The sequence below is a fragment of the Argopecten irradians genome, chromosome 6 (genome assembly GCF_041381155.1).
Source record: "Argopecten irradians isolate NY chromosome 6, Ai_NY, whole genome shotgun sequence".
In the NCBI taxonomy this organism is placed as follows: domain Eukaryota; kingdom Metazoa; phylum Mollusca; class Bivalvia; order Pectinida; family Pectinidae; genus Argopecten; species Argopecten irradians.
The window spans coordinates 45,212,270-45,225,398 of NC_091139.1; the positions used below are offsets into that span (position 1 = coordinate 45,212,270).

General features: G+C 35.9%; 1 protein-coding gene across 1 annotated transcript in view; it reads left to right on the top strand.

The window, feature by feature from the left end:
- The window catches only part of LOC138326554 (nuclear pore complex protein Nup155-like), an 84,984-nt gene that overhangs the window by 23,038 nt on the left and 48,817 nt on the right, over positions 1–13,129 (top strand). Inside the window, 7 exon segments of the mRNA XM_069272651.1 lie at positions 3,018–3,091; positions 4,441–4,477; positions 4,718–4,818; positions 5,204–5,374; positions 5,675–5,785; positions 11,017–11,079; positions 11,898–12,037. Of these exon segments, the coding sequence (XP_069128752.1) occupies positions 3,018–3,091; positions 4,441–4,477; positions 4,718–4,818; positions 5,204–5,374; positions 5,675–5,785; positions 11,017–11,079; positions 11,898–12,037 (697 nt within the window).

Genomic DNA, 13,129 nt, shown 5'->3' on the forward strand with positions numbered 1-13,129 from the left:
CTGTTACTAAATCAGGTAGGTATGATATAGTACACCTGGTCGCTGTTACTAAATCAGGTAGGTATGATATAGTACACCTGGTCGCTGTTACTAAATCAGGTAGGTATGATATAGTACACCTGGTCGCTGTTACTAAATCAGGTAGGTATGATATAGTACACCTGGTCGCTGTTACTAAATCAGGTAGGTATGATAAAGTACACCTGGTCGCTGTTACTAAATCAGGTAGGTATGATATAGTACACCTGGTCGCTGTTACTAAATCAGGTAGGTATGATATAGTACACCTGGTCGCTGTTACTAAATCAGGTAGGTATGATAAAGTACACCTGGTCACTGTTACTAAATCAGGTAGGTATGATAAAGTACACCTGGTCGCTGTTACTAAATCAGGTAGGTATGATATAGTACACCTGGTCGCTGTTACTAAATCAGGTAGGTATGATATAGTACACCTGGTCGCTGTTACTAAATCAGGTAGGTATGATAAAGTACACCTGGTCGCTGTTACTAAATCAGGTAGGTATGATATAGTACACCTGGTCGCTGTTACTAAATCAGGTAGGTATGATATAGTACACCTGGTCGCTGTTACTAAATCAGGTAGGTATGATAAAGTACACCTGGTCACTGTTACTAAATCAGGTAGGTATGATAAAGTACACCTGGTCACTGTTACTAAATCAGGTAGGTATGGTATAGAGTACACCTGGTCACTGTTACTAAATCAGGTAGGTATGATAAAGTACACCTGGTCACTGTTACTAAATCAGGTAGGTATGATAATGTACACCTGGTCGCTGTTACTAAATCAGGTAGGTATGGTATAGTACACCTGGTCACTGTTACTAAATCATGTAGGTATGATATAGTACACCTGGTCACTGTTACTTAATCAGGTAGGTATGGTATAGTACACCTGGTCACTGTTACTAAATCAGGTAGGTATGATAAAGTACACCTGGTCGCTGTTACTAAATCAGGTAGGTATGATATAGTACACCTGGTCGCTGTTACTAAATCAGGTAGGTATGGTATAGTACACCTGGTCACTGTTACTAAATCAGGTAGGTATGGTATAGTACACCTGGTCACTGTTACTAAATCAGGTAGGTATGATATAGTACACCTGGTCGCTGTTACTAAATCAGGTAGGTATGATATAGTACACCTGGTCACTGTTACTAAATCAGGTAGATATGATATAGTACACCTGGTCACTGTTACTAAATCAGGTAGGTATGATATAGTACACCTGGTTTTGCTGTTACTAAATCAGGGAGGTATGATATAATACACCTTGTCGCTGTTACTAAATCAGGTAGGTATGATATAGTACACCTGGTCGCTGTTACTAAATCAGGTAGGTATGATATAGTACACCTGGTCGCTTTTACTTAATCAGGTAGGTATGATCACAGGTTTACGACGCGCAAAAAAAAAAAAAAAAAATACAAAAAATACTGAAAGGTTGTTTACTTAGCCCTGTACAAATGCGAAATAAATTATTATATTTTATTTCTTGTTTTAAATATGCATATATATATACACAATTAAACACCAATTATTGTTCAAAGGAAGAATATCATTAATGCTCTGTCGATGGGTGGATGCATCTTTAAACAATGACAATTTTCTTTTTGATTTGTTGTGCAAACTTAGAGCCATTAAATAATAAAATCCACATTGCCAAAATAAACCTGCCATCTTTTTACAAATTGGGACCTGTGCGTAAAGACCAATTTTCTATTAAGATACATAATTTCTCTGTCTCTTAGGTTGCGTCATAAAGTTTTTGACTGTTTACCAGCTGTGATCAACTTTGGGAACAATAAAAGACGCCATAATGTTTAACACTGGTTCATGTACGTCTACCTCCGTGGTTCTCAGTCCACGCAATATCCATACAGCTACACGAAAGAATGGTAAAAATACAGTCATGTTTTATTAAGCAATATCCAATACAACAAACCACAAAAATGGTAAAATACTGTCATGTTTATAACGAAACTAAGCAATAACCAGTCTACACAAAAATGGTAAAATACTGTCATGTTAATAACGAGAAAACCAAGGCAATACCATACAACCTACCACAAAAATGGTAAAATAGTCATTTTTATAACAGAAACTAATGCAATAATCCAAACAACCTACCACAAAAATGGTGAAAATAGCTGTCATGTTTATTACAGAAACTTAAGCAATATCCATACAACCTACAAAAACTGGTAAAATACTGTCATGTTTATAACAGAAACTAAGCAATATCCATACAACCTACCACAAAAATGGTAAAATACTGTCATGTTTATAGACAGAAAACCAAGCAATATCCATACAACCTACCACAAAAATGGTAAAATACTGTCATGTTTATAACAGAAACCAAGCAATATCCATACAACCTACCACAAAAATGGTAAAATACTGTCATGTTTATAACAGAAACTAAGCAATATCCATACAACCTACCACAAAAATGGTAAAATACTGTCATGTTTATAACAGAAACCAAGCAATATCCATACAACCTACCACAAAAATGGTAAAATACTGTCATGTTTATAACAGAAACTAAGCAATATCCATACAACCTACCACAAAAATGGTAAAATACTGTCATGTTTATAACAGAAACTAAGCAATATCCATACAACCTACCACAAAAATGGTAAAAATACTGTCATGTTTATAACAGAAACTAAGCAATATCCATACAACCTACCACAAAAATGGTAAAATACTGTCATGTTTATAACAGAAACTAAGCAATATCCATACAACCTACCACAAAAATGGTAAAATACTGTCATGTTTATAACAGAAACCAAGCAATATCCATACAACCTACCACAAAAATGGTAAAATACTGTCATGTTTATAACAGAAACTAAGCAATATCCATACAACCTACCACAAAAATGGTAAAAATACTGTCATGTTTATAACAGAAACTAAGCAATATCCATACAACCTACCACAAAAATGGTAAAATACTGTCATGTTTATAACAGAAACTAAGCAATATCCAACAACCTACCAAAACGAACAGAAACAAGCAATATCCATACAACCTACCACAAAAATGGTAAAATACTGTCATGTTTATAACAGAAACCAAGCAATATCCATACAACCTACCACAAAAATGGTAAAATACTGTCATGTTTATAACAGAAACCAAGCAATATCCATACAACCTACCACAAAAATGGTAAAATACTGTCATGTTTATAACAGAAACTAAGCAATATCCATACAACCTACCACAAAAAATGGTAAAATACTGTCATGTTTATAACAGAAACCAAGCAATATCCATACAACTACCTACACAAAAATGGTAAAATACTGTCATGTTTATAACAGAAACTAAGCAATATCCATACAACCTACCACAAAAATGGTAAAATACTGTCATGTTTATAACAGAAACTAAGCAATATCCATACAACCTACCACAAAAATGGTAAAATACTGTCATGTTTATAACAGAAACTAAGCAATATCCATACAACCTACCACAAAAATGGTAAAATACTGTCATGTTTATAACAGAAACTAAGCAATATCCATACAACCTACCACAAAAATGGTAAAATACTGTCATGTTTATAACAGAAACTAAGCAATATCCATACAACCTACCACAAAAATGGTAAAATACTGTCATGTTTATACCAGAAACAAAATACCATACAACCTACCACAAAAATGGTAAAATACTGTCATGTTTATAACAGAAACTAAGCAATATCCATACAACCTACCACAAAAATGGTAAAATACTGTCATGTTTATAACAGAAACTAAGCAATATCCATACAACCTACCACAAAAATGGTAAAAATACTGTCATGTTTATAACAGAAACCAAGCAATATCCATACAACCTACCACAAAAATGGTAAAATACTGTCATGTTTATAACAGAAACTAAGCAATATCCATACAACCTACCACAAAAATGGTAAAATACTGTCATGTTTATAACAGAAACTAAGCAATATCCATACAACCTACCACAAAAATGGTAAAATACTGTCATGTTTATAACAGAAACAAGCAATATCCATACAACCTACCACAAAAATGGTAAAATACTGTCATGTTTATAACAGAAACCAAGCAATATCCATACAACCTACCACAAAAATGGTAAAATACTGTCATGTTTATAACAGAAACCAAGCAATATCCATACAACCTACACCAAAAAATGGTAAAATACTGTCATGTTTATAACAGAAACCAAGCAATATCCATACAACCTACCACAAAAATGGTAAAATACTGTCATGTTTATAACAGAAACAAGCAATATCCATACAACCTACCACAAAAAATGGTAAAATACTGTCATGTTTATAACAGAAACCAAGCAATATCCATACAACCTACCACAAAAATGGTAAAATACTGTCATGTTTATAACAGAAACCAAGCAATATCCATACAACCTACCACAAAAATGGTAAAATACTGTCCTGGTTATATTACAAAGCACAAAAACTTATTGTTTCAAAATGCTTCAACTCAATCCATTGAATTTTGATAACAGTTAAATGTGAAATGGATTCACTGTGAAAAGTCTTCAGGTATGAAAACATAAAATGAAGTCTCATCCAAAAAATGATTCTTTACAGTATTTGTTGTCATATGTAAATTAATGCTCCAATTATGCCACAGTTTGAAATGCTGATGTTTATTTTAGGCACATTACTGTTGGTGTCGTCACAGTCAGAAGAAAGTGACGCCATGTGGACAATCAGTGGAGATTCCTTCCCCTTCCAGAGTCAGCTCATGGAAGCACAGGTAAAATAACCAAACTCTTTCTTTACAATATTTGTCTGTCCATCGTTTAAATTATTTTTAATGCCATCTCTCTAAAATCAAAGGATCTTGATAAAAATTCTTAATGTCCCTTGAATTCTGTATCACTACTCACGCGATACACTGGATTTAAGACCTCTTAGCTTTAAATAACCTTATGCATTAGAAAATACACAAAAAGAAAAAAGAAAAAAAAAGAAGAAAAGTAGAACAAAAATGTATAATAAGACAAGATGACAGATTTCTAGCCTAATTGCATATTATTAAGTATTTTCATGACTTACCATCTCTGTAAATAATACTTTTTGTGATAAATGAAGTTTAACTGTAAGTTGTTTCCTAATGATATCACTATTGTGTTTTGTAGACGACCATTCCTATTAACGGTAGGACTTGGGCTGTATGTGAGATCCCTCCACCTGCGTTAGAACCTGGCATATTCAGGCAAGATAAGTCTGGTAACGTGAAGGCTGATCCACCGGCTGTAGTAACACAACACACAGAATTACCTAGGCGGTTCATCCTCCTCACTGCACAGGTACACATCTCCAGATAGATGTATTGTACTATCTACATAATATCTCTATCTATGTCTGCGATTTTCTCCAACTCCAAGTTCTAGTTGTTAACATCTTTTAGGAACCTTGACTGGGAATGAAAATTGCTACATTGTAACAACTTTGTAAGTGTGTTCGTTATATAGGTGGTTTACTATACATTCTATGTATGTATAGTTTTTATAAACAATATGACATGTGGAGCCACCTGTTGATTACTGTAGTTTTACCTGTAATTTATTTCCTTCATTACCTGGTACATGTATGATTGTTTGTTATAGGGAAGTCACATCCTCTGTAAACTACGACCAGTGGACCAGTTAAGACAGCTGTTGATCGACTGCCAAGGACCAGATGCTGAGGAAGTTAAGGGATTCTTTAGGCTCCACAGGGTAATTCTCATCTTCACCCAGTATCATGATAATACTTTAGGCTCCTCAGGGTAATTCTCATCTTCACCCAGTATCATGATAATACTTTAGGCTCCACAGGGTAATTCTCATCTTCATCCAGTATCATGATAATACTTTAGGCTCCACAGGGTAATTCTCATCTTCATCCAGTATCATGATAATACTTTAGGCTCCACAGGGTAATTCTCATCTTCATCCAGTATCATGATAATACTTTAGGCTCCACAGGGTAATTCTCATCTTCATCCAGTATCATGATAATACTTTAGGCTCCACAGGGTAATTCTCATCTTCATCCAGTATCATGATAATACTTTAGACTCCACAGGGTAATTCTCATCTTCATCCAGTATCATGATAATACTTTAGACTCCACAGGGTAATTCTCATCTTCATCCAGTATCATGATAATACTTTAGACTCCACAGGGTAATTCTCATCTTCACCCAGTATCATGATAATACTTTAGGCTCCTCAGGGTAATTCTCATCTTCACCCAGTATCATGATAATACTTTAGACTCCACAGGGTAATTCTCATCTTCACCCAGTATCATGATAATACTTTAGGCTCCTCAGGGTAATTCTCATCTTCACCCAGTATCATGATAATACTTTAGACTCCACAGGGTAATTCTCATCTTCATCCAGTATCATGATAATACTTTAGGCTCCACAGGGTAATTCTCATCTTCATCCAGTATCATGATAATACTTTAGGCTCCACAGGGTAATTCTCATCTTCACCCAGTATCATGATAATACTTTAGGCTCCACAGGGTAATTCTCATCTTCACCCAGTATCATGATAATACTTTAGGCTCCACAGGGTAATTCTCATCTTCACCCAGTATCATGATAATACTTTAGGCTCCACAGGGTAATTCTCATCTGCACCCGGTATCATGATAATACTTTAGGCTCCACAGGGCAATTCTCATCTTCACCCAGTATCATGATAATACTTTAGGCTCCACAGGGTAATTCTCATCTTCACCCAGTATCATGATAATACTTTAGACTCCACAGGGTAATTCTCATCTTCACCCAGTATCATGATAATACTTTAGGCTCCACAGGGTAATTCTCATCTGCACCCGGTATCATGATAATACTTTAGGCTCCACAGGGCAATTCTCATCTTCACCCAGTATCATGATAATACTTTAGACTCCACAGGGTAATTCTCATCTTCAACCGGTATCATGATAATACTTTAGGCTCCACAGGGCAATTCTCATCTTCACCCAGTATCATGATGATACTTTAGGCTCCACAGGGTAATTCTCATCTTCACCCAGTATCATGATAATACTTTAGGCTCCACAGGGTAATTCTCATCTTCACCCAGTATCATGATAATACTTTAGGCTCCACAGGGTAATTCTCATCTTCACCCAGGTATCATGATAATACTTTAGGCTCCTCAGGGTAATTCTCATCTTCACCCAGTATCATGATAATACTTTAGGCTCCACAGGGTAATTCTCATCTTCACCCAGTATCTTGATAATACTTTAGGCTCCACAGGGTAATTCTCATCTTCACCCAGTATCATGATAATACTTTAGGCTCCACAGGGTAATTCTCATCTGCACCCGGTATTATGATAATACTTTAGGCTCCACAGGGCAATTCTCATCTTCATCCAGTATCTTGATAGGCTCTACTTTAGGCTCCACAGGGTAATTCTCATCTTCATCCAGTATCTTGATAGGCTCTACTTTAGGCTCCACAGGGTAATTCTCATCTTCATCCAGTATCTTGATAGGCTCTACTTTAGGCTCCACAGGGTAATTTTTCATCTTTACCCAGTATCATGATAATACTTTAGACTCCTCAGGGTATTTCTCATCTTCACCCAGTATCTTGATAATTCTTAAGGCTCCTCAGGGTATTTCTCATCTTCATCCAGTATCTTGATAATTCTTTAGGCTCCTCAGGGTAATTCTCATCTTCACCCAGTATCATGATAATTTAGGCTCCTCAGGTATTTCTCATCTCACCATATCTTGATAATACTTTAGGCTCCACAGGGTAATTCTCATCTTCATCCAGTATCTTGATAGGCTCTACTTTAGGCTCCACAGGGTAATTCTCATCTTCATCCAGTATCTTGATAATTCTTTAGGCTCCACAGGGTAATTCTCATCTTCACCCAGTATCATGATAATACTTTAGGCTCCACAGGGTAATTCTCATCTTCACCCAGTATCTTGATAATTCTTTAGGCTCCACAGGGTAATTCTCATCTTCACCCAGTATCATGATAATACTTTAGGCTCCTCAGGGTAATTCTCATCTTCACCCAGTATCATGATAATACTTTAGGCTCCTCAGGGTAATTCTCATCTTCACCCAGTATCATGATAATACTTTAGGCTCCACAGGGTAATTCTCATCTTCACCCAGTATCATGATAATACTTTAGGCTCCACAGGGTAATTCTCATCTTCACCCAGTATCATGATAATACTTTAGGCTCCACAGGGTAATTCTCATCTTCACCCAGTATCATGATAATACTTTAGGCTCCTCAGGGTAATTCTCATCTTCACCCAGTATCATGATAATCTTTAGGCTCCTCAGGGTAATTCTCATCTTCACCCCAGTATCATGATAATACTTTAGACTCCTCAGGGTATTTCTCATCTTCACCCAGTATCTTGATAATTCTTTAGGCTCCTCAGGGTAATTCTCATCTTCATCCAGTATCTTGATAATTCTTTAGGCTCCTCAGGGTAATTCTCATCTTCATCCAGTATCTTGATAATGATAATTCTTTAGGCTCTTGATATTCTCAGGGTAATTTCTCATCTTCATCCAGTATCTTGACAATTCTTTAGGCTCCTCAGGGTATTTCTCATCTTCATCCAGTATCTTGATAATTCTTTAGGCTCCTATGGGTAATTCTCATCTTCATCCAGTATCTTGATAATACTTTAGGTTCCACAGGGTAATTCTCATCTTCACCCAGTATCTTGATAATTCTTTAGGCTCCTCAGGGTAATTCTCATCTTCATCCAGTATCTTGATAATTCTTTAGGCTCCTCAGGGTAATTCTCATCTTCATCCAGTATCTTGATAATTCTTTAGTCTCCTCAGGGTAATTCTCATCTTCAACCAGTATCTTGATAATTCTTTAGGCTCCTCAGGGTAATTCTCATCTTCATCCAGTATCTTGATAATTCTTTAGGCTCCTCAGGGTAAATCTCATCTTCATCCAGTATCTTGATAATTCTTTAGGCTCCTCAGGGTAATTCTCATCTTCATCCAGTATCTTGATAATTCTTTAGGTTCCACAGGGTAATTCTCATCTTCACCCAGTATCTTGATAATTCTTTAGGCTCCTCAGGGTAATTCTCATCTTCATCCAGTATCTTGATAATTCTTTAGGCTCCTCAGGGTAAATCTCATCTTCATCCAGTATCTTGATAATTCTTTAGATTCCTCAGGGTAATTCTCATCTTCACCCAGTATCTTGATAATTCTTTAGGCTCCTCAGGGTAATTCTCATCTTCACCCGGTATCATGACAATTCTTTAGGCTCCTCAGGGTAATTCTCATCTTCATCCAGTATCTTGATAATTCTTTAGGCTCCTCAGGGTAATTCTCATCTTCATCCAGTATCTTGATAATTCTTTAGGCTCCTCAGGGTAATTCTCATCTTCATCCAGTATCTTGATAATTCTTTAGGCTCCTCAGGGTAAATCTCATCTTCATCCAGTATCTTGATAATTCTTTAGGCTCCTCAGGGTAATTCTCATCTTCACCCAGTATCATGATAATACTTTAGGCTCCTCAGGGTAAATCTCATCTTCATCCAGTATCTTGATAATTCTTTAGACTCCTCAGGGTAATTCTCATCTTCACCCAGTATCTTGATAATTCTTTAGGCTCCTCAGGGTAATTCTCATCTTCACCCGGTATCATGACAATTCTTTAGGCTCCTCAGGGTAATTCTCATCTTCATCCAGTATCTTGATAATTCTTTAGGCTCCTCAGGGTAATTCTCATCTTCACCCAGTATCATGATAATTCTTTAGGCTCCTCAGGGTAATTCTCATCTTCACCCAGTATCATGATAATTCTTTAGGCTCCTCAGGGTAATTCTCATCTTCATCCAGTATCTTGATAATTCTTTAGGCTCCTCAGGGTAATTCTCATCTTCATCCAGTATCATGATAATTCTTTAGGCTCCTCAGGGTAAATCTCATCTTCATCCAGTATCTTGATAATTCTTTAGGCTCCTCAGGGTAATTCTCATCTTCACCCAGTATCATGATAATACTTTAGGCTCCTCAGGGTAAATCTCATCTTCATCCAGTATCTTGATAATTCTTTAGACTCCTCAGGGTAATTCTCATCTTCACCCAGTATCTTGATAATTCTTTAGGCTCCTCAGGGTAATTCTCATCTTCACCCGGTATCATGACAATTCTTTAGGCTCCTCAGGGTAATTCTCATCTTCATCCAGTATCTTGATAATTCTTTAGGCTCCTCAGGGTAATTCTCATCTTCACCCAGTATCATGATAATACTTTAGGCTCCTCAGGGTATTTCTCATCTTCACCCAGTATCTTGATAATTCTTTAGGCTCCTCAGGGTAATTCTCATCTTCATCCAGTATCATGATAATTCTTTAGGCTCCTCAGGGTAATTCTCATCTTCATCCAGTATCTTGATAATACTTTAGGCTCCTCAGGGTAATGCTCTCCTTCACATATTGTCTTGAAAACAAATCACAAATTAGGATTTAACCTTTGATAAATGTTTTACTTCTGTTGAAGTTAAAACATAGAGCGTGTTTGTGGTTTGGAGTTTTAACATATTTAATGGATATTGTTTTTGGTACTGTTATTTGCATCTCTTTTAGCACTATATGTCAGTGAGGTAAAATCTATATGAAATCAGTGCTTCTATAATGAGCTCAACAATTCCACAGATTACAACTGTCCATAGGCACTGTTCACATATAATTATTTCTTAAAAAAAAACCCATTCTAAAATGAAACCAGCTGTTGTTAGTATATTGAATGACAGAAGCCAAACAAAGGCTTTACAAATTTCCCTTCATTTCTCGAGAGGATACAAACATGTCTGTCTTTATACATTTTCTGTTGTGAATAGGAAACTATGAACACTACACCTGTAAGTGAATTCTCTTCAAATAATTAACAATTTGATTAACAATAGTTTCTATTATTGTAGATTGAACAAGCCTGTGCCACATGCCTGATTCTGGCGTGCTCTCGACTTGCAGCTGACCAACCGGTAAGTTATCATGTAGGACACGTTAATAGAACAATATGTACCCAAAGGACCCGGGAGATCGGGTGGTGTAGTGGTTAAGCCACTCGCCTTTCACCTAGCCGGCCGGGGTTCGATCCCTGGCAAGGACGTGAAAAGGTCAAGTGTCACCTGCCCGATCACGTGGGTTTTCTTCGGGCACTCCGGTTTCCTCCCACACTAAGACCCCTCGCGCGCTTACATCCGGGCCATCGAGAGTGATTTACATAAGTTGTATAACTTGTTTCTCAATCGATGTAAAATAAATAAAGTTTATATTATATACCCAAAGGAACAGAGGTATAGCATGTGTCATCTGTATCTCCCACGTCCTTATTTCTTAATTCTGGTATAAAAAACAACAGGGTGGTGTGGCCTGGTGTTATTTACTCAGCATGTCGATTACCAGTGCATGTTTAAACAACTTGACTGATTTGGCACTGCATGGCTACACTCTTGCAAAGCTGATTTCAGTCTTTACAGGTTCTAACAAGGAATGAGTTTTTACAGTGGTCTTTGTCAACTTGTTGTCATATTTCTATATTATTGTTCACTTGATTGGCTATTAGGTTGCAGATATTATCAATTTGAAATGTATTATCTTTAAATAATGGGATGGATTAAACATTATGTAGGTATTTAGTTAACTTAAATAGCTGGAACCAGCAGAATACTTAAAATAAAATGAGTTCCTCTGTTTAGTTCAATATAACACTGATCAAGTATGCATTCATGATTATTCAGAAATCCATATTAAAAAGTTTGTTTTAGTGGTTTTATCCCCATGTTACTGAACATTATAGGTTGCAAACTGGGCGACGATGGCGTTCTTTATGTACGGTGGTGAGGCCCAGTATAACTACGCTGGTGGAGGGATGGCCATGGACCGCTCTCTGATGGCCACCAATATTGGACCCGCAGGTAAAAAGACTCGAAGGATTCAGTACTGATTAGTGTACCATATCAGAACAAAAATCACTCATTGATCCCTGGAAATTCTTAATGCACTCTTGTTCACATTAGAGTTGAGACTTTTGTATACTTTGAATTAGAAGAGTTGAAAGGTGTGTTCAGTGGTCATTGTGTTAAGTATAAAACATAAATGTATTAGAAATGAGTTGGTCTTCAGTGTTCATTGTGTTAAGTATAAAACATAAATGTATTAGAAATGAGTTGGTGTTCAGTGTTCATTGTGTTAAGTATAAAACATAAATGTATTAGAAATGAGTTGGTCTTCAGTGTTCATTGTGTTAAGTATAAAACATAAATGTGTTAGAAATGAGTTGGTCTTCAGTGTTCATTGTGTTAAGTATAAAACATAAATGTATTAGAAATGAGTTGGTCTTCAGTGTTCATTGTGTTAAGTATAAAACATAAATGTATTAGAAATGAGTTGGTCTTCACTGGTCATTGTGTTAAGTATAAAACATAAATGTATTAGAAATGAGTTGGTCTTCAGTGTTCATTGTATTAAGTATAAAACATAAATGTATTAGAAATGAGTTGGTCTTCAGTGTTCATTGTGTTAAGTATAAAACATAAATGTATTAGAAATGAGTTGGTCTTCACTGGTCATTGTGTTAAGTATAAAACATAAATGTATTAGAAATGAGTTGGTGTTCAGTGTTCATTGTGTTAAGTATAAAACATAAATGTATTAGAAATGAGTTGGTCTTCAGTGTTCATTGTGTTAAGTATAAAACATAAATGTATTAGAAATGAGTTGGTCTTCAGTGTTCATTGTGTTAAGTATAAAACATAAATGTATTAGAAATGAGTTGGTCTTCAGTAGTCATTGTGTTAAGTATAAAACATAAATGTATTAGAAATGAGTTGGTCTTCAGTGTTCATTGTGTTAAGTATAAAACATAAATGTATTAGAAATGAGTTGGTCTTCAGTGTTCATTGTGTTAAGTATAAAACATAAATGTATTAGAAATGAGTTGGTCTTCAGTGTTCATTGTGTTAAGTATAAAACATAAATGTATTAGAAATGAGTTGGTCTTCAGTAGTCATTGTGTTAAGTATAAAACAT